General features: G+C 54.8%; 3 protein-coding genes across 13 annotated transcripts in view; 1 reads left to right on the top strand and 2 right to left on the bottom strand.

The window, feature by feature from the left end:
• The first annotated feature begins 669 nt into the window (after nucleotides 1–669).
• APOC3 (apolipoprotein C3) lies at nucleotides 670–3,158 on the top strand. 3 transcript variants are annotated; one of them, XM_060604834.3, is made up of 5 exons: nucleotides 711–770; nucleotides 1,033–1,173; nucleotides 1,396–1,462; nucleotides 1,629–1,752; nucleotides 2,875–3,158. In XM_060604834.3, the coding sequence occupies exons 3-5, from the start codon at nucleotides 1,408–1,410 to the stop codon at nucleotides 2,990–2,992; spliced, it is 297 nt and encodes a 98-aa protein (XP_060460817.3). In that variant the 5' UTR covers nucleotides 711–770; nucleotides 1,033–1,173; nucleotides 1,396–1,407; the 3' UTR covers nucleotides 2,993–3,158. The 3 variants fall into 3 exon arrangements, with proteins under 3 accessions (XP_060460816.3, XP_060460817.3, XP_060460818.3); XM_060604833.3 differs by lacking the exon at nucleotides 1,033–1,173 and having other exon boundaries at nucleotides 670–770; XM_060604835.3 differs by lacking the exon at nucleotides 711–770 and having other exon boundaries at nucleotides 1,099–1,123.
• Nucleotides 3,159–5,556: 2,398 nt separating this feature from the next.
• Nucleotides 5,557–7,569, bottom strand: APOA1 (apolipoprotein A1). The gene is made up of 4 exons (XM_060604832.2): nucleotides 7,502–7,569; nucleotides 7,255–7,317; nucleotides 6,906–7,059; nucleotides 5,557–6,242 (listed from the first exon to the last, which is right to left on the bottom strand). Exons 2-4 carry the CDS (start codon nucleotides 7,295–7,297, stop codon nucleotides 5,639–5,641), a joined length of 801 nt encoding a protein of 266 aa, XP_060460815.1. The 5' UTR covers nucleotides 7,298–7,317; nucleotides 7,502–7,569; the 3' UTR covers nucleotides 5,557–5,638.
• Nucleotides 7,570–12,455: 4,886 nt separating this feature from the next.
• Nucleotides 12,456–23,534, bottom strand: part of SIK3 (SIK family kinase 3) — a 241,684-nt gene continuing 230,605 nt past the window's right edge. For 6 of the 9 annotated variants that reach the window (XM_078432770.2, XM_078432772.2, XM_060604827.3 and 3 more), the window contains 4 exons: nucleotides 17,365–17,528; nucleotides 16,379–16,511; nucleotides 15,314–15,484; nucleotides 14,363–14,580 (listed from right to left, as the gene is read on the bottom strand). In XM_078432770.2, the coding sequence (XP_078288896.2) occupies nucleotides 15,327–15,484; nucleotides 16,379–16,511; nucleotides 17,365–17,528 (455 nt within the window). In that variant the 3' untranslated portion in view covers nucleotides 14,363–14,580; nucleotides 15,314–15,326. Of the gene's footprint in view, nucleotides 14,189–14,362; nucleotides 14,581–15,313; nucleotides 15,485–16,378; nucleotides 16,512–17,364; nucleotides 17,529–23,534 lie in introns of those variants that run through there. The other 3 variants (XM_060604824.3, XM_078432769.2, XM_060604825.3) reach the window with 3 other exon arrangements.

Here is a 23,534-nt window from a genome sequence, read left to right as displayed (position 1 = left end):
AGTTGTCGCTGTCTGGGGAAGGCCCAAGCCTGGAACCCCAGCTCCTGCCTCAGGAAATGTTATCAGTGGGTCCAGAGGGCAAGGGGAGGAGGAGGGGGGGAAAGGCCTTGGGCTCAGAGCAGCCTGTGCTGTTCTCCCACCACCCCCTGCCCTGGGCTCAGCTGGAGAGGCTCCTGGAGAAGAGACGTCGATGCAGGGGAGGGGGCTGTGTGGAGTCAACTGTGTCTCCCCTCCCCACACAAGCCTCTGCCCATAGGTCTTCGGTGACTTCACTCCCGACACCCCACCCCAATACTGAGTTGTTCCCAAGCCTGAAGAAGCCCATCACCTTCTCAATCCAGCCCCCACCCCTTCCAGGCTGTTTCCAGGGCCCAGGGGGCGGGGTGCGGGGAGGGACCTGAAAGGCATGTGCGAAGGGCTGCGGTGGTCCAGAGACCCCTGGCTTCTCCCCTAATGCCTTTCCCCTACCTCTCCCTGGGGAGCCAGGCCGCTTGGAGGAAATGGGGTATGCCTAGTCCCTGAGCCCCTCTGGGCTGCAGGGGTGGCAGGAGACCAGTGTGGTCACCGCGGCACCTAGAGATTTCCCAACTCTCCCAGCAAACCTGGCTGCGTCTGGGCACCCTGCCTCGGGCCCTGGTCTAGACTGATCAGCAGGTGACCTTTGCCCAGCTTACTGGGCCCTCTGTGCCCGCTGTCCTGGAGACAATATAAACCAGGTCAGAACCCTCAGGTCTGCCTGCTCAGTTCATCCCAAGAAACCGCTGCTCCAGGTAATGCCCCCTGGGGAGGAGGAGGGTGAGGGAGAAAGGAGAGGCAGGATGGCGAGGGGCAGAGGACGGTCCCTGCCCAGAGCGGCCAGCACAAACTGGAGAAGAGCTTACTGGAGCCAAGGAAGCCCCGGGGCTAGAGAAGCGGCCAGCACCTCCAGTTGCACACTGGGGGATACCGAGGCTCAAGGAAGGCAGGGCACTTGCTCACAGCACGACCGGAACTGGCTCCAAATCCGTGCACTTTCCCTCACTCTGTGTTTAGGACTGGAAGAAGCCTTAGACCCCAGTCCTACCCCAGACAGAAAAACCGAGGCCCAGAGAGGGACAGGAATCTACCCCAAGTCACACAACGTGTTAGTGGCAGGAACCAGGCCGGAACCCGGGTGCCTTGATTCCTGGTCTGGTGGGTTTTCTGCTCCGGCCCTTGGCCCCGCGCTCTCTCCCAGCCTGGCTCTGCCCGAGGCCTCTGGCTGGAAGCCCTTCGCCTGCCGTGTTAGCTGGCACCAGGCCCTCTCTCCTCCTGGCTTGACCCAGCTCGGGATCCACGGCAGGGGCCACACCACCTCTCCAGGGAGGACCAGAGGTGGGGGGCTTGGGGTACCCCTCTCAAGACACTTCCCTGCAGGACAGAGGTGCCATGCAGTCCCGGGTCCTTCTCGTCACTGCCCTCCTGGTGCTCCTGACCTCTGCCCGTAAGCAGCTCTTGGGGACAGGGCTAGGGATAGGGAGGGGCGGGCAGCCGTCTGCCTGGAGGACCTGGGAATGGCTTGAGTATCCCACACCCTGGCCGGTGGCTGGGCGGAGGCGAAGGGCTCCCCAGAGGCCAGTCTATCTCACTCCACCCCGCTCTCCCGGCAGGAGCTACAGAGCGGGAGGACCCCTCCCTTCTGGGCCTTATGCAGGGTTACGTCCAGCATGCCACCAAGACCGCCCAGGACACGCTGACCACCATGCGGGAGTTCCCGGTGGCCCAGCAGGCCAGGTACACCCTCACGTCTCAGTGCTCGGCGCCGGCTCTGGGCTCCCTCCCGCCTCTGACTCAGCAGAGCCCGGGCAGTGGGGCCGTGGCTTGCCCACACCCACCGGGACCTGTGCCTCTCGGAGCCTCCGTGCTCTGGTCTGTGGAACGGGGCCCTCACGGGGCTTTCTCGGGCTGGAGAGATGGAAGCGGGCTGTAGCCTTCCTTCCCCTCATCTCCTCCTGGCCTCTTCTCCCTTTGTGGGCCCTCCCTTCTCCAGGCTCTCTGCACGGCTCTAAGGAAGGCCCTGTTAGCTCTTGCTCCCACTCCCTTTTTCTGGTGGAGGTTGGCTGGGAGGTCCCACTCAATCCAATTTTCAGCCTGGTGTGTGTGTGTGTGTGTGTGTGTGTGTGTGTGTGTGTGTGTGTGTGTGTGTCTTTCTGCCTTGTGCCAAGACTTGGGGCCCATGTCAACAAGTCTGTGCTTCCTCTCCCATCCTGCCCTGCCTTCTAGTCCTCTCTTCTCCCCTGCTCCCTTCTGCACCTCCACTGCGAATTGGCCAGCATTCACATAGCTGAGGCGCTCACAGAATTTCACGGTCCTCAGAACTGGCTGTGGAGTGGGTATTGTTTGTGCCATTTTGCACATGAGAAAATGGAGGCTCAGAGAGGTTAAGGGAACCGCCCCCACCCTCCGCCCCCCCGCCGCCCAGATCACACAGCTAATTCATCCTCTGAGGATTTTCCAAAAGAGAGACTGCTTCCCTCTGCCCCACCCCACTCAGAGCCACCAGGTTGTACAACCCTGGAGGGCAGCATTTGCCTCGAACAGAATGACAGCCCAGGCTTTACAAATCTCCCACTCAACCACTCCCCTCCAGCTGGCCTCAGACCCATGGTGACACAGAGGTCTGCCCCACCCCGGAGAAACAAGCTAGACTTGTGCTAGGGTCCCATCACCCCCTCCAGCATCTCTTCTGCCTGAGGTGACAGCAGAAAGGGTCTTGGCCTGAGGTGTCAGGGGCTTTGCTGGAGGAGGTTGAGAGGGAGGGTGGAGAGGCAGTGGGGATACGGCAGGGGCTCCGCCGCCTTCACGTGAGCTCTTACCCCCACTTCCATTGCTTCCCCTTTCTGATTTAACCCTCAGGGACTGGGTGACCGGTCGCTTCAGCTCCCTGAAAGACTACTGGAGCACACTTACAGGCAAGTTCTCTGGGTTCTGGGATTCGACCGTCACACCGACGCCAGCCTCTGAAGCCAAGTGAGACCTTGACGCACCACGTCTTCCTGCCCACCCAGCCCGCTGGCTCCTTGGGCCATCCCAAAAGTCGCTTGAAAGTGACGGCATTCTCACCTTCCGCCCCACCCCAGACCTGGCCCACCCCCAAGCCTCCTGCCCTGCCAATAAAACTGGATGAGAAGCTGCCGCGAGTGGGACGTCCCACGCATGCCATGTGTGTTCGGGCGTGGAAATGGGCCAGGGCTCTTCTGTGGGTGGGCGCTGGGCTGCGTCCCACTCAGCCGGCCTGGGGCCAGTGCCCTACGCACCCGTTAGCAGTCGGGTGGTGTCTGGGCCCAAGTTTCCTCATCACACGGAGGCAGGAGAACTCTGCTTCCACAGGCTTGTGTGGAGGAGAAGACGGGGTAAGAGGTCCGACAACACTTTGATAAACTGTCAGATGCTGTACAACATGACTTGAGTGTGTGATCTGTGCCAGGCACGGTGCCTGGCATCTTTGTGCCATCCGTCATCAGAGCTGTCACTGCTGTCTGTGGAGCTCTGTGGAGCTGACTCGCACTACCCAGGCCGCCTGGCCCTCTCAGCCACACTTGAGGGAAGGAGGCTGATGGGGAGCGGCTGGAATAAGATACAACTAGGCTGTGGTTTGGGGGCCATCATTTTATATCAGCCTTAGTTTCTTACCTGTTAAGTGGGTGCAACAACGCCACCTCCACTGTAGATTTGTTGAACGAATGAATGAGGCTGCGCAGAGCACCTGGCACATCAAAGTACCTTGTAAATGGTCATCCTTGTTGCTCTAGGCTGAGCTGATTTCCCCTTGGGACCAGAATTGGAGCCGGGGGAATCCGGCGTCTCAGGAACTAAGAAGGAACCCAAAGTTACCCAACAGAGGCTGTTTCCCTTGTGTCCCCGCCCCCCAACAGATGTTCACGTCAGGGGGTCCCAGAACCACAGACTACTTGGGCAGGCCCTCGCTCTTCCAAGGAAAAAACCGAGGTTCAGAAAGGTGAAGGCACTTGCCCAATGTCACAGAATCAGCAAATGGCAGAGCTGGACCTGAAGCTCAGATCAGCTGCTCATATTCTGCTCAGCTGACACAGAAAAACACTTCGTTACTCCTACGCTGGGTGTCAGGGGGCTCCTTGGCACATCTGGCTGACATCAGCACCTCCGGCCCCATGTGGAGACATCTGCTCTCCCTTTGGAAATCCACCTGGGCTTTTCTTCTGGCCCAACCGGGCCAGGGATCCCAGCACCCACACCTGGAAAGTGTTCTCACCCAGATCTGGGCTTGACACCTGTTACGGCTCTTGATGGCTAGGAACTAAAAAGCCCACTGCTTTATCCAGAAGTTTGCAAGACGCGCTGGAGATGGGGGGAGAGGCAGGGGGCAAAAGGCCCCGTGGGGAGACGGCAGGGAAAGTTCCATCAGGGCACTGCCCAGATCTCTGATCTGTGAATCTGGGCACGCACATGGGGGTAAGTACCTGAGTGTGAAGAGGGGGCCGGCTGCGCATAGGAGTGTGCGCTTGAGAACGTGCATGCGCCTGTGCACAGCCGTGTGAACTCGAGTGCCTGACCACACGCTTTTTTAAAAAACGACCCAGAATGCGTCTGAAAAGGGCTACCGAACCCATCCAGCTCTTCAGCCCTGGCCTGTGACTTCCGGGTTCAGCTTTGTCATCAGTATCATGGATGTAGCGGCGGTCTACCCAGGATTTGGGGGAGGATGCAGTGAGATGACGGATGTGAATGCATCTTAGAAATAAAAGTGGGCTAATTACCTGTAATCAGGTGGGGGTTATTGTTCTGACTCAGGCTTGGAGCCCCGCGGGGGGGAGGGCTGGTTTACACAGCTGTGCTGGAGGAAACATCCGCTGCTTCTGGAAAGGGCAGGACCCTGAGGAGTGGCATGCTGCCCTTGTGAAAAAAAGAAAAGGGAAGCGTCTGTTTCCTCGTTTTTTTGGAATTCATCAAGAAGGAAGGAGCAGAGGCTAAGCTCTTCTTTTGAGCTCGTCCCTAATCCTTCCAGCCCCAGGGGCTCCTTGAGGCCCACCCCAGCCCACCTAGAGCCAGAGTGCTGGCGGGGCTCCTGGCCTGGCCTGTGGGGGGGGGGGGGGAGGGGGGGAGGGGTGACACTCCCCACCCAGCCGGAGCCCACTTCTCCCAGCAAAGCCCGCCCTGTTTCCTGACCCTCCTCCAACAGGGCTGCGGTTCTTCTCGCATGAGGAGTTTTCAGGTTACTCCGCGTTGGATTGTCTGTCACCTTGCCTGGTCCTCTATGATTTCCTCTCTGTTTGGGCCTCCTCGGGAAGGGGACTCCATCCACTACCTCACTCCTAGCGGCCGGGTCCTCGCATGAGGACCCTGAGGGGCCCAGGTTCCGAGCTGATGGGCTCCGGCTCCCTGTCCCCTGGTCAGAGGCCCTGGCGCGGTGACGTCCCCTCCGCCGCCCGCACCCCGTTCCCATTCTCCCCCCAAAAAAGAATTTATAGTTTTTTGGAGCACATTTTATTGTTTAAAAGTCACAACCGAAGCCTCAACAAACACAAAAACAAAACAAAACAACGCAGCCCAACACGGGCGTCCCGCTTTGAAAACGTTTATTCTAAGAACCCGATCGAAGGCCAGGGGAGCCCGAGGCGGCCCCCCTCTGGTCCCGGGCGCGTCACTGAGCGTTCAGCTTCTTGGTGGCCTCGTCGACGATGGCCATTAAGCCGACCTTGAAGCTCTCCAGCACGGGCAGCAGGCCCTGGCGGAGGTCCTCCAGCGCGGGCTTGGCCTTCTCGCTGAGCGCGCTCAGGTGCTCGCTGGCCTTGGCGTGGTACTCGGCCAGGCTGGCGCCGCCGCTCTCCTTGAGCGCCTGCAGCCGCGCGGCCAGGCGCTCGCGCAGCTCGTCGCTGTAGGGGGCCAGCTGCGCGCGCAGCGCGTCCACGTGGGTGCGCGCGCGGTCGCGCAGCTCCTCGCCCAGCGGGCTCAGCTTCTCGTGCAGCTCCTGCAGCTTCTGGCGCGCGCCCTCGCGCAGCTCCGTGCCCAGCGGCGCCACCTTCTGGCGGTACAGCTCCACCTCCTCTTGCCACTTTTTCTGGAAGTCGTCCAGGTAGGGCTGCACCTTCTGCTTCACCTCCTCCAGATCCTTGCTCATCTCCTGCCTCAGCACCTCCGTCTCCTTCTCCAGGTTATCCCAGAACTCCTGGGTGACCGGGCCGATCTGCTCGCGCAGCTTGGTGATCGTGCTGCCCAAGGTGTCCCAGTTGTCTAGGAGTTTCAGGCTGAAGGGGTGGGGCGGGGAGAGCGAGGGGCTCAGGGGTGGCCTCCCTGCCGGGGCACCCCGGGGCCAGCCCCGGGGCCGCCTGCGGTGAGCCCTGAGCGGCACCTGTCGACGTACCGCAGCCCGGGGGCCAGAGCCCAGCCTAGCTTGCCCTACACACGGTCCCCGCCACGGCAGCCCGCCGTGCTCCCATCGCCGTCGCGTCCCGTTGTACTGATGGACTGAGGAGTTAGTAAGAGACGAAGCCAAGCCGGGCTTGCTGCCCAGTCTTGCCTGGCCCCAAAGCTGGGCCCCAAGGACCTCGTCTCCACACTCCCAGACCGTCGTCATCTCTGAAGACGGCCACCCCTGTTGCTGGGCAGGAGCGGGGCAGGTAGCTAAGAACGGGAAGGGGCTGGGTTACACTTGCAGGCAAAAGGCGCTGTGATTGCTGAGCCGGCAGCACAGATCTGCCCCTTGCTACGGCACTACCACATATTATTCTCCCTAAAATGAGTTCTGAGATGATGGTCATTTGGGGGATCCCATTCCTGTGTTCCATGCCTTCTATGGGGCCCATGAAATAGGTGATCCGGCCATTGTGGCTACATCTTCCCACAGGCCTCTCTGTCCCCCAGAAAGCGCAACCCCTGCCCCTGCCCGTGGCCCCAGGCTGGGTCCTTACTTCAGCTGTTTTCCCAAGGCGGAGGCTTCAAACTGGGCCACATACTCTCTGCCGCCGTCTTTGACTGCATCCACGTACACGGTAACTAAATCCTTCACTCGATCCCAAGGTGACTGGGGGTCATCTTGCTGCCAGAAATGCCGAGCCTGGCTCCCTGCAGGTGAGAGGGGAGACCCAGATCAGGCCTGCTCTGGACCAGGATCGGCGCTGAAATGCCAGGCTTGGAGGCAGGGAAGAGGGGGTGAGAAATCCTGCTCCCTGTGCCCAGGAGGGTGGCCCACAGGGACTTAGGGAGAAGGGCCCTCTGCCAAAGGCTGGCTTCCTAAGTTGGGGGGCACGGGGTACCTACCCGTGAGGAAGAGCACGGCCAAGGTCAGCACCACGGCTTTCATCCTGAAGGGACGTGGGTGACCTGGAGGAGAAGAGGGTCCCGGCTGAGCGGGGCAGGCCTCTAGCGTGGAGGAGCCCAGTGCTCTCCCGCTCATTTTAGCCAGGGGTGGGGGCAGGACAGAGTGGGAGAGGGTCTCAGAACCCAGAGTCCCAGCATGGGGACACTCTGGAGCCAGGACCCCCGAGCCTCAGATGGCAGCACTTACCTCAAGGGCTCCAGCCGTCTCTGAGCTGCCAGCTCTCCTAGCCTATTTATGTCTCCAGGCAGGGGCTGGGCTGGGAGGCTGATAAGCCCAGCCCAGGCCTTGCTGCTGCTCACTGGTCCTGGCGATGTGGAACTTAGAGTTCAAGGATCAGCTCTGTCCCTGGGGCCGGACAAATAGAGTGGGCAAACAGGAAGCTGCGGGGGCTGCAGGGCCAGGGATCAAGGGTTCAGGCGGGGGCCACAGGGTGGTTGCAGGCTCGCAGGTCCTCAGGGTCGGGGTCATCTGGACCCATCCCTTCTCCTGAGGGGGAGGGGGATATGTGCCCTCCAGTGTCTGTCGTGCCAGTACAGCCGGGGAGAGGAGGGAAGGAGGCAAGAGACACCAGCTGGCCAGGGATGGCCAGGACTCCTCCACTCAGGAGATGCCCTCCCCACCGTCCCCTTGCATTCCAAGGAGATTATTTTGCACCCGCCCTGCCCTTCCCCTGCAAAGGCAGCAGACGGTCTTCCCACCAACACCCTGTTTTCTATTTTGTCCCAGCAGGTCAGCATACCTCTCTCCAGGCTCTTCCAGACCTCCCAAACCCTTAGCCTAAGGGGACCCGTGGAGCCAGGGAGTGGCCTGGGGAGAGTGTAGAGGGAGGGCTCAGTGGCTCCCAGACTGAGATTTTGAAGCCCTGGCATTTCAAAATGAATTCTAGAGACCAACTGCGAGTTGCCAGCTCTTGATTTTTGTCATGTAAAAACGTTACCCACTACCCTAGCCACCCACCCAGACCCCCGTCTACCAGGACCAGCTCTGCAAAAAAGAAATGATTTTTTTTTTTTTAACAGCCCACAAAAGGACATAATGTCAGAACCAAGGACAGTCTCTTAAATTGAATCCATATATATCTTTGCGTTGTTCAAGCTTATGTTCTATCACACGTGGTGAGAATGGATACCAGCCTTCAGGGGTCACCGGTGCAGGGGGAAAGACCTCTGGAGTAGGAGGCGGCAGGAGACCTGGTTTCTCACTTCCTTCCTCCTCCAACTTGCAAAATCCTGGAGAAGGATCGCAAGCCAGTTATGTAATCTCTCTGAGCCTCGGTTTCCTCTCAGTAAAATGGAGACAGAAATGGCCGGGGTCGTCGGAGGACCCCGGGGGAGTCCTGTGAATGCAAACTGTGTGCTCACTGGCATTGGCAGCAGTGTCCTCCACGGGTCCTCTCGGGAGGCCCGGGACCTCCAACACCAGGTCACCGACGATGGGCCCTGAGTCATAGAGCCTGTGCGGGACCCAAGCTGAGAGGGACACTGGGATCAACCCCTCCAGGCTCTCTCCTCCCTGCCATCTCACACATGAGGAAGTTGGAGAGAGTAGAACGAATTTGCCCTAGGTATCTGGTCTCTCAGCAAATTAGAGGCAGGACTGGACTTCGCACCCAGCTCTCTCTGGATGTAGACCCAGGATGGAAATGTGCCCTGCACCATCTACCCAGGACACTCCCTAAATTACTCTAAACACCTGCCTGGTGCTGCTGTTGGCCGGGTCCCGGAGCTTCGGGGCCCCCAAGCCTCTGCCACTGTAGCGGGTCTCCTGCCCTTCACCTCAGACAAGGCGGCTTGGAGCTGGACAGCCCCAGGTTGGAGTCCCAGCTCTGCCACGAGTTAGCTGTGTGACCCCGGGCAACTTATACAACCTCGGCACACCTCAGTCCCTTATCTGCTGAATGAAGAAAACGATGGGACATGCCATCTCCTGGAGTCACAGTATGTGGAGTATGTCTGGCAGGCAGGATAATGCTCCCCAACCCCCTCTCCCCCCCCCCCGCCAGTGATGTTCAGGTCCTCATCCCTGGAGCCTGTAACTCTTACATGGTAAAAGGGGCCGTGTAGATGTGATTATAAGGACCTTGAGGTGGGTGGTTTTCCTGGATTATCCAGGTGTGCCCAATATCAGTAAAAGCGTCCTTAAATATACAGGAGGGAGGTAGGAGAAGCAGTCAGAAGAGAGAGGACAGGAGCGCAAGTCAGAGCGATGTGACTGCTGGAAGGGGGCTGCAAGCCAAGGAATGTGGGTGGCCTCCAGAAGCTGGAAGAAGAAACATATTTTCCCTTACAGCCTTTGCTGACACCAGGAGTTTAACTTGGTCTGACCCACTTGGGACTTTTGACCTCTAGAACTGTACTCAGGTAATAAATGTGTGTTGTCTTAAGCACCACATCGGAACATCCGTGGCAAAACTGAAAGGTAGCTGGCATTCAGTAACAGTTCTGTGTCCCAGAATCCCAGTTTCTGGCATTCTATCCCCTGGCTCCCACAGAACACAACTTGCACGGTCAGGCCGGAGCTAAGACCTCGGCTTCCAGAAGCAGAAGTGGCAAGTACTCACATTTTCTCTGTGTGGTTCTGACCTGGGGGTGCCGAGATGTGGGGCCTCTGTTCCTGCGCTGACCCAGCCCCAGGGATCCACGGGGCCCTGCAGAGAGGGAGGTAGTCTCACTGAGCAGCTGGCCTGGGCTGCCACTTGGCCAGCCCAGCTTTCCGCCCGAGGCTTAAAGATCACCGGGGGGGAGGCTGGTCCCCTCCTGGGGGCAGTTCCTGGTGTCTCAGGCCAAGAGAGGCTCCTTTCTTTTTGGGCGTGCAGCTCGCCCCAGCCAGCATGTGGGGGACTCAGAAGCTTACGGGCTGGACTTCAAGCTACCTGCCACTGTTCCACCCTTCTCTTTGGTTTATTACTTAAGTGCTCATGATGGCTAACCCGAATTCCAACATTTGTGTAGTTCGCCAGTGGCCAAAGCACCTTCACGATCGTCCCTGGAAGGCTGGGCAGTCAGATATTTTCGCTGTTGTCTCGCCTAGCAGTAGATGGCAGCTCAGAGCTGCCCGTGGCTTCCAGCCATTGGTGTCTGCTGCCATCAGGAGCAGGACTCAGGAGGCCTGGCTGGCCACCTCGTGTTCTGATCAGGGGCTTCTCGGTTTCCCAGCTCGGGGATCGCAAGGCGTCGGGCTAGGGAGTTCTGGTGATGGCATCCTAACAGGCGGGATGTTTTCTTTTCTACTGCCCTTGCTCACTAGTGTGTCTGCCCCATTTCATTGCAAGAGGTTTGCCTCAAACTAGTCCAAGCCCCTCATTACACATAGTCTGGAGAGGAAGCAAGTCCTCTGCATCTCAGCGTCAGACAGGGGTCCAGCCAGTCCCTGCGGGAGGCATCAGGCGCCCACGGGTTGCACTAGCTGCGTGGTAAAGGTCCACCCATGTAGGCCTTTAGTCCCAGCGTGCTTTTTCCTTGATCTCAGGCACCTCCAGAGTGACCATTTGTGGAGCGTGTCGCCAAGGGGCCAGCCGGGAGTGCTGCTAACTCGCTGCATGAGTGGATTTTGCTCAGAATGATTAGCGACTCATTTCACAATTGTGTCCCAACGTCGTACTGGTCACTCTGAACTGGGAGGACTCTGTCCCCTGCTAGACTTGGCACATAACAGACACTCAACAAACATTTACTCGATGCGTGACAGCAGGCACAGTAAAGGGTCCCCGGGATGGTAAAGGGGCATCTGAAGGAGCGGGCCTTGGGAGGAAATGCAGGAGTAACTTCCGAGCATCCAGCCCTGTGCTCGAACGGAGAGGACGGTGCTGCAGGTCAGGACCAGAGACTTGGGATTGGGATGGTTCAGACCGAGCGGGGGGGAGGGAGCCCCCAGGCCCGTAATTCCTTTTTGGCAATTCTGTCGCAGCTCCTGGTGACGGAGCCCCAACCCAGGCCCCGGGGCAGGGCACTGTCACCCCCCCCCACACGATTCTTTCCTGCCCTCCTACGCAGGAGGAGACCAAGGTGCAGGTGGCTCACGTATGAGCGGCTGGGGCCGAGGTCTGGCACCGGGGCAGGCACACCAGCCCTCCGAACCCCTGCCTCATGGTTAGGGTGAGGTGGGGCACGGCGCAAAGTCAGAAGGAGAGTCCAGGAAGGGTCTGTGGGCACGGCTCCTGCTTTCTAGAGCTCAGATCTCTGGTCTTTATCAGGACGGCAGCAGCCCACTTCGTCCGGAAGCTCATCGCACCTCTGGCCCAAAGGCACCCTGGTGATTTCATGGCGGGGACGCAACTGCAAAGGTCATTACAAGATGTGGAAGGCATCCAGGTGGGTCACCGAGTGCTTCCAGATACCCTCCCTCAAGCCTTCCACACGTGTGTACACACTCAGAGGATTTCTAGAAGATCCTTCTTGGAAGGCTCTTTCCATTCCCAACAGTCCCACAGTGACTTTCTCGTGCACTGTGGGTGCAAAAGCTTTCGTAAATGCCCTCTTCCTACTCTTCTTTCTACAAGCTTCGTATTTCCAGCTTCAGTGATCTTTCCTCACAGAAGAACCTCAACCAGCTAGCTCTTAGCCATGCCTGGGACCAGGCTGGAAATTCCACCCTGCCCTCTGGAATGCAGGTGTGAAAAAAGAGGAAAGCTATAGGAAAAGTCCCCTTTGTGTCCTAACACTTACCGGGGGCAGTCACATCACTGGGCCGGTTGGGGTCACCTCAGAAAGGCCCCAGGTCTTTGGGAACCTCCTTCCCCTGCCTTAAAAGCACCCTCTCAAGGAATCGGTTTTCCATCTGACTCAGCAAACTCAAATGCTCCCTTCTGACGGGACAGGGTCCAAGTGGGGACACAGTGTGGGCTGAGTCCAGGCTTCTAGAGAATGCTAGCTTTACCAGGCAGGGTGAGATAATGGATTGCTCAAAGCTCCGCCCAGCGCTCTGTAGGCTTCCTCAGCCTCCCGGGTTCCAGCTTCCACCCGCCTAGATGCTTCTCTCAGCTAGACTCTGAACCACGAGGCAAGTAGCATTATCAACATAAGATTATGAACAGGTTTTTATTTTCACAATCCCCTACCGTCCAACTAAGGTATTAAGTTATAAGTCTGTATGCTGCCCACGACCACCGTCACGAAAAGGACTAAAAGTCTTACTGCCACAATTTGGGTCTGGAGATCTTTTTAATCCATTTTTAGTCCAACATAAATGAGAAAGAAAAAAATACTTCTGACATTTTCAAAGAGCAGAAATAGGAAATTATGTTCATATACATTCAACATATACTGCGCTTATTGGTTACTACAATACAAAGCGATGATCTTTTACAAGTGTAGTTCGCGGGATGGCACGGTCAGTAGGCTCACTGGCTTTCACCTGGCTGGCTGCTGGAGGACGGCAGCCTACTCTTCCATCGGCACAGTCCCATGTAAACGCACCAGGCCGAGCACGTGTGTGAGGGGGCGGCTGGGGGCATGGGAGCTGGAACGAGCCCAGAGAAGTCCAACGGTGGCTGTTCGGGTCTTCTCGGCGGCCTCCTTCTGGCGAGGAGTCGGTGGCCTCACCAAGCGGAGGGGACACTGGGGACCGTGCAAACACGGGACGGATCCCAAGAAAGGCTCCCTCTTGCAGTGCGGAAATCCACTCGAGGGACATCGGGTCCAGGAGCTGAGCTGCCGGTATCAGTGAGACGGACGAGCCGCACGGGAATCCTGTCAGCAACATCAGGACGGCCATGCGGGGCACCCGCTTTCTTCTGTGCAAATTCAGGGTGAAAGACTGGGAGGGGCCTGGGGACCCTTCATTCTCCTTTCCCAGGAAAAAGGATCGAGAGTCAAAACATTTAACATGTCTTTCTTGGTTTGAAGATCAGATCCTCTGTCAGCCCCCAGCCAGCAGAGAAGACTTTGGTTTCTAACAGTGAGGAAACACAGAGAGAACGACAAACGGCGGCTACTGCATATGCACCGCTCCCCGGGGGAGGGAAGGAGACCACTACACCTGTCACTGGCACGAGTGAGAGCTGCTCACGATTACAAGGTCTACAGAAAACACTTTGAACAAAAGGTGCAAGTCACAATTCAAATAGAACAGAATCTGGTTAAACATGTCTCTTTTAAACAAAAATTCCTTTTGTTTTTACTTATTAATAATAATAATAATAATAATAACAATAATATCAACATTTACCCAAAACAATTCCTACATGATCAAGAATTAAAATAGGGGCTGAGGATGCCCAGGGAGGAGGAGAAGGTTAGGAGAGAGGCGGGGCCGAAGGCAACCTCCTGTTCTTCTTTGTCTGTGTCAGAGGCTGAAGGGAACAAGCGTGTGTGCGTGTGAAGAAACAATCCTTGTACAGCACAATATAAAGTGAGAAGCAAAGGGGACACGAAAAGCACAGTGAACCACTGTTGGGTGTTCAGTCTGTGGGTGGAACCAGCGGGACGGGAAAGGCAGCCAACTTTCCAGGTTGTCAGAGGGGAGCTGGGTTACGCAGCGGGAAGGCTCACACGGAGGGAGATGCTCTAACTGGCATCGCCTCCAGGCCAGGCCGCTCTCGGCCCCCACACTAACGCTCCGATACGCTCTTGGCCAGGCCAGACAAGCTTTTCATGGGATCCGGGCGGTCAAGACCTTCCTAGGTTCCAGACTCGGCGGTTCTGTTTTGTTGGTTTTTGCTCTCCTTCCTGTTTTCCAAAGCGCCAGGGGCCATCACCCCTTCCTCTCTCCCTTTCCCCAGCCACTAAGAATCCAGAGGATGTTATCTGTGAGTAGTTGCTCCTGTGGACAAGCAATGCAGGGAAATGGAGAAACGGAGGTGCTCTGTGGGGGGACGCAGGGCAGGGGAGTGGCTCTGGGTCTCCTGGCCTCTATAATTTTAACTGCTTTGTTCTTCTGTCTCAGCAAAGGAAAGGAAAAAAGAAAAAAACAAGAAGAGAGAAACAAATAAAAAAGAAAGAAAATCACCTCCGAAAGAAAATATATCAAAAAAAACAAAAACAAAAACAAAAAAAAACAAAGTAAACCAAACCTCCAACTCAAATATACCAAATACACTTTCACAAAAGGTGGCGAACACGAATATCCTGTTTATTTCCTTGGTGACTCGGTCATACAAGCAAACATGGCAAAACCCCCTCAGAACCCGAAAGAACCGCACACTGATGAACCAAAGTGAGGGAAGGAGCCGTGACGCTCTAGGTGGACAGAAACACAATGGCAATTTGGCGCAATGCTGCGAGATACTGTTGGTGTGAAGTCATTTCACTCCCGAGCTGTACACAAACCTGCAACAGAGCAGACACACACACAGGAGAATCAGCTCGGAGCAAGAGGCTCAAACATTCGTTGGAACACTTTCACGAAACGCAACTGGCTCCCTTTACCTCAGGTAGTTTAAGGGGTCTGCCATGCTGAGGCGCGAAGGCGGGTTTGCCAGACGGCTTAACCTTCATCACTGTTTTCTGTCAGAGTTTTCCAAGACAAAAGCAATACTATCTATGTACACGTAGGCATTGCTCCAGCCCAGCTGCTCAGTTTACCTGTTTTCTGCCACTGGCCTCTGAGCACACAGCTCCGCTGTCTGGAATATTCTTCCGCTTGCAGTATGGCCTTGAAAACTTATGGCTAGACAGGTTTTCTTGCCGGGGTTCCTGCCTCAGGACCGAGTTCAGGACTGTCCTTCCCCTATTACCCTGGCCAGAGGCGCCCCATCCTCCGAAGCCGCAGCTCACTTCCTGTCTCTGGGCAGGCTACGGCACCTTCCACACGCGTCTTACCCCCGTAAGTAAACCAAGGGACTATGGCCAGCATTTCTCCTGTATGCTCCCCACCTGCCCGCCGCACCCCCCCCCCCCCCCCCCCCCCGGAACAACCAGCACAGCGCTTCGTGACAGAACACGAAGATGCAAAGACGGAGAGGGGAGTGGTGGCCTAGTTCACGGGCCACCACACACAGAAGGATCGGGGGCTGGCCCTCGGCCGAAGGGCTGGGTTGGCCCTGGCCGGGGAGATACTCACTCTCCGTTTCCTGTTACACGCCTGCCTGCTCCATGCTGAAGGAGACCTCGGGGTGCTTGTAGCTGAGCAGAATGTCTGTGATGCACGTGGATGGATAGCAAGAGGAATTTAAATGCTGGCTGCCGTCAGCCAGGTCCGGATGCTCGTGACCAACTAGATTCTCCCTGCATTCTGCAAGACCAGAAAGAACACGCGAGCTTAGCAGAGAGTTGGGGCGGGGCAGGGAGGTGGTAGGTGGCGGGGGTGGCGGCAGGAAGAGAAGTCTGAGCACCCTGGAGCGGGGCTCCCACCCTGAATTCTAGCTCACAGCAGGTCCTAGGCTGTGGGCCGGGCCAGGATTCTTCCCGTACTAAGGGCTCCACTCGGCCCCATTCCCTCTCTGTCTCCCACCTCAAGCGCTATCGCTACTCCAGTGTGGACGAAGACAGCACGCAGTGCCCTCAGAAAGACTTAGCTCTCCAAGGGAGGAGACCATTTTAGTGCTAGCGGGCACGGGTCACTGGGCACTCTTCGTGCTCCAGGCATTGTTCTGAGCACCGTAAACTCGTTAAGCACACAGCACAATCTAGGATATAGGCTCTACTGTTTCTGCCACTTTAGAGAGGAGGACCCTGAGGCTCCGAAAGGCTAAGCGCCTTGTCCGTGGAACCTGTAAAGGGCAAAGCCAGGATTTACTGCTGACCTGTCCATTCCAAAGCCTACGCTTCTATCTGTTATGATACCTTCCTTTACTGGTTCTAAGAAGAGGCAGACATAGTCCCTTAGGATACAATGCCCTCTAATCAGAGGTAGAAAGATAGTTGTTAAAGCAGTATCTTATCAAAGCTTTACAAAGACAAACGTGATACCCCTGCCCTCAACCAGAAGGCCTGCTTCTTTGTATACCCATTCTCGATGGAGACAAGTGGGGAAGGCTTTTGTGTCCAGACCCCTCGGGGAAGCTATGGCTTCCCATCTTCCCCTGAACCCTATATACAGAAGAGGAGAACAGTCACTAGTGAAGATGGCAGGGGAGGGGTGCCTCCAGAAACTTCCCCAGGGTGCCCCATGCATAAGGCCCCTCACCTTCATTTTCCCCATCTTGAAACTGCTGGCTCCCCATGAGCGAGGACTGACTGAGAACCGCATCTGACATCCGGGCGGAACTAAGTGCTTTTCCAGCCACGAGACTCATTCCCGGCAAGTTATCCAGCTGCACCTACAGAAAACAATTAGGAAAAGAAGTCAGGATACCAGAGAACGTGCCACTCTCAGGTGACCCTTAGTGACAGCCGTTCCCTCTAAAAGAGCCCAGGCGCAGGGCAGCCTCAGGCACTGCTCCCGAGCTGTGCCATCTGGCGGTCACAGTGCGGGAAGCTGCCCCACCTTCCCCGTGGGGTGGGTGGGGTGAGGGATGCATGGTGAACCTCAGCAGATGGTCACATGCCCTTGACAACCACACGGTCTTCCAAAACCAGATTTCTGACCTGTCCCCTTCACCAAGAGGACCTGGGTCTGAGGACCGGATGGTCCAATAGTGCTCTCCGAGAGAACAGCGGCATGCTACATCTGTCCTGCTGGCACAGAGCCACGAGCCTCAAGTGGCTGAGTACTTGAAATGGGACTAGCGTGACTGAGGAACTAAATTTTTATTTCATTTTGAATACATTTAAGTTTGGATGGCTACATGTGGCTAGTTGCTACGGGAGGAAGCAAAGTTCGGTTGATCTGGGTTAGGTCCCTTTATCTGAATCATTCAATGGAACTGTTGGAAAACTAACCAAGAGTCTATGGGTTCACTTGCTTGGGCTGGAGTTTAGACTGTCTGGGGAGAAGTTCAATAACTCAGACCAGAAGGAACAGATAGCAACTACTCTTGATTCCTTGGTCTGAAGTTTAGAGCACAGATTCTACTGGTCTCTGAAGTTGATTCAAAGCCATGCTTGCATCGTTCCCAGAGAGGCTGGATTCTGGCTGGGAAGAATGGAAGGGCACAGGTGACCCCACAGGACTGCTGGCAAGGTTGGGACCAGTAGGATCCCACTTCTGAGAAGTAGGAGGGGCCAACATACATAAGCATCATCACTGTTCTGGATCGTGTGGTGTCTCTGGAGGGTCCGGGGCCTGTGGTGCTCATTGACAGAGGGGCGTGTTGGGTACCCAAGTCCATTGTGATCTGGCAGCTCCATTGCTTGTCCCGGAGAACTTCTATCCATGCAGTTCCCCATCACAGACTCTGAGGAGACACAGCAAAACAGGGTCAGCAGACCTAGAGTTTCTCCCGATGTTGTCACTCCCATCAAAGAACTGTCTTGCCAGAGACAATCAGCAGTGGTGAGGACCATGTGTATACCATTTGCTAACCCTCAGCTGGCTGCTCAGGGTACTTAGAGGAGCCTGGACCCGCCTGCCAGCCCCAAGTCCCACAGCAAATAGGAGCCTCTTTATGGAGGGATCACAAATCCTCACGAGAAAAAGCCCATACAACGAACGGCAGGTGACTGGGTCACACTGAAACTTTCTTTTTTTCACTCCTGTTGGCCTGGCAGTATTATTTCCCAAACCTATGTGCACATAAGAATCTTCCATGGAGCTCTCTGGAACCTCTAGCCTGGAAGGATGGCCTCCATCCTGTGGATGTCTTGTCTCTCCTTCCTTGGCTTCCACCTCAGTGGATCGGCCCAGTCCCCTCTTCTACTTTTTGAACTGCTGTCCCCGACTGCTTCCATGGCCCCTCCACTCTTTACATTTCCACCCTGACCTCTTCTCTCTCCTCACACTTACTTTGGTAATATCATCTATTTTCAGGGCTTCAACTATATTGCCTCTAGATAAAGGATTACTGAAATGCTTTTTTAATAAGCTCCAGATCCATAATTCCAACTATTAACCTTACCCTGGAGAAATAACAGACACCTAACACTTACCATGCCCGGTTCCAAACTCATCAACACCCTGACCCCAGGCCGTGTCTCAGACAAACTTGTTTCCCTATTTTCCTAACCTTCCGGTGTGAGCTCGCAGGGTGCCTGTTGGTTCCGTACTCCTGGTTCCACATCACCTTAAGCCTGAAGAATCTACCTCTGCAATGTTGGTCACTTCAGTCCCTCTCTTTCCAATCTCACTGCTTCCGCCAAAGCCCCATCACCTCTTGCCTGGATTACCAATCATCCCCCCGCTAACCATCCCTCTACCGCTACTCTATAAAGATTAATTCTTAAGTAGGGTAGCCCAAACAGCTCCTTGTCACAACGCTGTCCCAGCCTACCTTCCAGTGAGTACTACACACTACGTTCCCCCATGCGTAAATGTGCAAATGGGAGCGCTTAACTCTTCCCCACCCACTCTCGATTCCATGCAGGTGCCCTCACTGTTCCTCTCTCTGGAAATGGCTTGCTGCTTCTTCCATTCCAGCCAATCTAAATCAACTCATCTTCTTAGGTCCATCTCAAATGTTACCATCTTTTTTTAATGTTTATTTTTGAGAAAGAGAGAGAGAGAGTGAGAGAATCTGAAGCAGGTCAGGCTCCAGGCTCCAAGCTGTCAGCATAGAGCCTGATGCGGGGATTGAACTCATGAACCACAAGATCGTGACCTGAGCTGAAGTCAGATGCTTATCCGACTGAGCCACCCAGGCACCCCTCAAATGTTAACATCTTTATGAAACTCTCTCTTCAAGCAGATAAAGATCTTTGCTTCCTTTAAATGTCAGAAAATTTTAAAGGACTCTTATTACTCTACCACTATTCCTGACGTCATTTTCAATTGTGTATTTTGTCTTGGTTGTTCTTATTAGCCCGTAAGTTCTCTGAGAACAAGAAGTGTACCTTATGCATGTGTGAGCCTTTAGTATTCCAGAACAGTGTCCTATATCCAAGAGTTATGTAATAGTTAGCTCTTTAACTGATATTAATATATACTCTCTTAATATGGGTTACTATCCTGCCAGAGTCATGCACCCTCTGGACTAGATATTGGAGAGAAAAGCATTCAAGAGGACTGAATATTTCCTCTTGACCAAAGGTGGTCAAGAAGAATACCAGGCCCACTGCTAAGTTGATCAGATACTCCTGGTCACACTTTTGGCTCTGGTCCTTAAGAGCCTGGCACCTGAACATATGTGTGGTTTGCTTGCTTGATCTTTTCTGGTCAAAGCTCCTTGGCAACTATTGGGCTTATCTTCTGATGAACTCCCCCTTGGCGAGACCAGGTTTTAAAAAAGTTCTTAATAGGAAACACGGCCCTAATGCTAACCATGCCCTTCCAATGTTTATTTGAATAATGGAAGTAAAATGTGCTGTGTGAGTGTTGGGTACAGGGTTTCAGGTCTCCAGATTCAAATGGCCTCCTACAACAGTCAAGGTTAGGCCTGGCTCAGGGGTTACGGTGGGTGGGGAAGGGAGTGGAACCAACTGACGTGCACATTGCTGGTAGTGCGACGCATCTGGAGGAAAAGGAGAGGAGGGAAGCTTCCCAAACGCCAAAGGTGATGGCGAGTGAGAAATCTTTTGGAAGTTCTCTGAGCAAAGAGGCCAAAGAAAAGAAGTGAATTCTTTTGCTATCGAAGCTAAAAGCCAGAAGAGACAGGAAGAGAAAGGAAAGCCAACAGCAGGACTTGCCGAGTGGGCAAGTCCTCACTCCTCTTCCCCACGTGGCCCGCCTCCTCTCGTTGGGCACAGCTCACGTGCTCGCCCTGGGCCCACAGAACCCATGGGCAGGAAGTGGTGCGACACTGGCTCTGTGGTCCGCTTCGCCAAGAAGCCACACAAACAGCTGCTGCTTACTTTTTCGGAGCATTTTCCAATGCCTGTCTTCTCTTCTCTGAGAGCTAACACCAAACACTCAGTTCCCTGGGGTTCTTTCCTTCCGGATAACACAGCTGGTTGCACCCCCCCTCCCTGCTCTGCCAAAGACGACACAAGAGCTCTGCTGTTTAAAGATTTCCTCAAACATGAGGAAACAGCAAAGCTAACAAAATGTACACGTTCTGGTTCTTGATATCCGGCTCCTTCCCACCTCTTCTAGAGGCCTCCTCTAGAGTTTATTTGTTAAGTAGGCTAAGTCTCCTTTCTCTCTCTCTTTTTGAGTTTATTTTTATTTCTGAGAATGAGGCTTCTCCAAACCCAAATACCCACCCTCGTCTTCCTGCTGTGGGGAAGGTCGCCTGGATCCTGCCCTCCTTGTCTGCTCTCCTCCTGGCCCTCAAGTTTGGGCCCAGCATGCCTGACAAGCACCGGCACACAGAGCCAGAAAGCGCTCGAGAAATCCCTCAGTGAGCCTTCCTGACTCCCCAGCCTAGAGCTCAGGAGCACATGTTTGGGGGTCAGAGAGGCCCAGGCTGGAATCCCGGCTTCCGCAGGACTCCTGAGGAGTGGGGGCTTGGGCAAGCCCCCTGACTTCCCTGGGTCTCAGTCTATCGGGAAAGCAGGACTTACCCAAAGGCGTGAAAGCGCTTGGTGCGCTCAAAGAGCCCAGCAAACCCTGGGGTCATTTACACTCATTTCAGAGGTGTCGGTTCTGAGTGCACAGGGTGTGCCGAGCCAGCTGACGAAAACAAACGAGGATACCCTGCATCCAGAATTGTGGGTACAATTTACCCATACGTGAGCTAACAAATGAGTTACTGACACTCTAATTTCCAGAGTTTGGTTTACGAGTTTGGTTTAATTTCCTCTTTTTAGGAAGAAAACTTACTAACGTAAGTTTAAAACTAGATGAAAACAAAGCGGATTAGTAGGAGTTAGGCAGCAAAGTTTCGGTCTGATCCACATATCAGAGATCCGGAAAGGCTGGCCTCTTTGGCTTGGGAGAGAGCATGCCAGGTGCCAAAGGAGAGGGGAGGAGGCATAAATGGGAGAACGTAAGGTGGTAGAATCCGAACACTCAGAGTCAGGGTCCAACCCCATCACTGACAGTGTATGCCATCTAACTTATATCCCGATCTGAAGAATGAGGGTTGTCAGGGGGCTCAGAAGACACCAAGGGCCAAAAGCCCTTTCTTAAATCGTAAAGGACTGCATGAGTAAAGTATTATTTTTAAGAAGAATGTCGAGTCCTATGGGGCGCCTGGGTGGCTCAGTCGGTTAAGCGTCCGACTTCAGCTCAGGTCATGATCTCGCGGTCCGTGAGTTCGAGCTCCGCGTCGGGATCTGTGCTGACAGCTGGAAGCCTAGAGCCTGCTTCGGATTCTGTGTCTCCCTCTTTCTCTGGCCCTCCTCTGCTTGTGCTCTCTCTCAAAAATAAAAACATTAAAAATTTTTTGAAAAAAAAAAAAAAAAGAAGAATGTTGAGTCCTGAGTCTCTAGACCTTTGTGACCCTCCATAGTACTCTACTGACCAGTGGGAGGGGGTGTGTGCAGGGCAGGGAAGGCCACTAGCCTAGTGACCGAGGGACAGGAGACCCAGGCTTGAGTCTTCGGTGCCTTGTGCCAGTTCAGCAGCTAGGGGCATGGTCAAGCTCACCGAAGGACACACCAATACTGGTGGAAAGAGGACCGCCGGGAGCAGCGTCCTCAGGTGCTGACCAGGGTCGAAGCCAAGAGTGTCCGGGGGCGGGGGGGGGGGGGGGCACCAGATCACGCAAGGGGCCAAATACACAGAGGGACGCGGTGCGCACCACCCACTGCCCGGGAACTTCGGGGCGGCTTGCACAACACTCTATTGAATCTGTCAATGTTGACTCACCCTTACTCATTTACTGGGCTTTAAGAGAAAAGGAGAGAAATGACTTGGGTACAGATTCCTCTTAAAGGTTCTGAGGGGTGAACCCGGCCCAGTCTGTCATTGTTTCACCCTCCGTGGGGCCTGAGTCCGCAGATAAGCTGCTGAAGCCGATGAGGCTCGGGGGAGAGGATGTGGTTCTTTGCCAGTCCAGCTGGTAATCTCACTGTGTAAACCGGTCATGTTGTTGTACTTACTTATTTGCCAGGTGAAAAAATGAAGCGTATGTAATACCACAGAGGGAAGACAAAGCTTATTTCTCCTTCTAGAGTGACAGACAGGGAGATGACAGGCAGCAGGGTACACGGAAAGCCCTGGAAGGCACGCTGGAAACACACCTTGGGCATGTTGCCTGCCCAGTGCCCCAGCAGGGCCTGGCCCCACGATGACGGGTAGAAGCAGCCATAAAGGAAAGAGGTGACCGTGGACGCTGATCTGTGGCATTCAATTTTCCTTGACTGACACCAGTGATCACTGTTCATCTACCCTGAAGAAATTTTCAGAAGGTCGCTCTAGCTCTGTTCTTTAATAATTATGCCTCTTACGGCGCTCATCCTGTACCCCTTCAGGGTAACGCTGTTTATGAACCTGCCTGCCTTCCCCCGGCAGGGTAAAAGCTTCCTGAGGGTAGGGTCTTTATCTTTTCATCCCTGCACTCACTCCCCACAGCACCTACAATCCTGTCTGGTGCAACCTTGTCATTCAGTGAACTTGACTGCATCTGTTGTTGTGGAAATAACCGATGAAGTGCTTGGGAACTAGCATGTACCTACACAGAGATGGAAGGGTCATTAAAGGAAATAGCAGGCATTCCTCTCTGTCCAGAGAGATAAACAAGCTTGAGCCTCCCCCTCTGGCCTGTAGTGAGCTGGGAGAATAGCATTATGACCTTTCTTGGCAAAAGCGACAGCAAATTATCTGATGGTTCTTTGGTAATGTAATACTCCAAGCTCTCAAGTTCTTAAAATTATAGAATCATGGCAGCTTAAAGCAGCAAAAGATGGTGGAGGCACAGTTTCTACTGTAAAAGGGGTCGTGACCTGTATATTCCAGGGTGGCTGTGAGTTGCGAGCCTGAGCCTCGAGCGCGGGGCAGAAGGGCTACAAACGGGAACTCCATTCTTCCCTCAGGGGGCATGAGCTTCATTACGCAGGGAGAGAAAGGGAGGAGAGGTTATATGGCAGGCCCACAGAGGCAGCTCGGGCTAAGGCAAGGACAATGGGGCCACCTGAGGATAAGACACCATTTTAAACACACAGGTGTACATTCCCAATGGGGATTTTAACTCTTGAGCAGCATCAGGCCTCTCTGAGGCTATGCGTTTCCCTGTCACGTTAGCCTCACCACACTGGATTATAAAATCACAGTAATAAGCCTGCAGCTTCATTTGTTAAAGATAACTGTACATGCGGCTTCAAAAGTCACAAAACAAGAACAGATGTTAGAGGCAAAGTGAATGGTACTCAAGCATGAACGGGCATACCTTGTAGCTAAGTTAAAGAGTTAAGTTTAGAGCCAACTG

This window comes from Panthera onca, chromosome D1 (genome assembly GCF_046562875.1).
Source record: "Panthera onca isolate mPanOnc1 chromosome D1, mPanOnc1 haplotype 2, whole genome shotgun sequence".
Taxonomy (NCBI): Eukaryota; Metazoa; Chordata; class Mammalia; order Carnivora; family Felidae; genus Panthera; species Panthera onca.
Note: the sequence above shows the minus strand (reverse complement) of the source record. Positions and strands in the feature narration are given on the sequence as shown.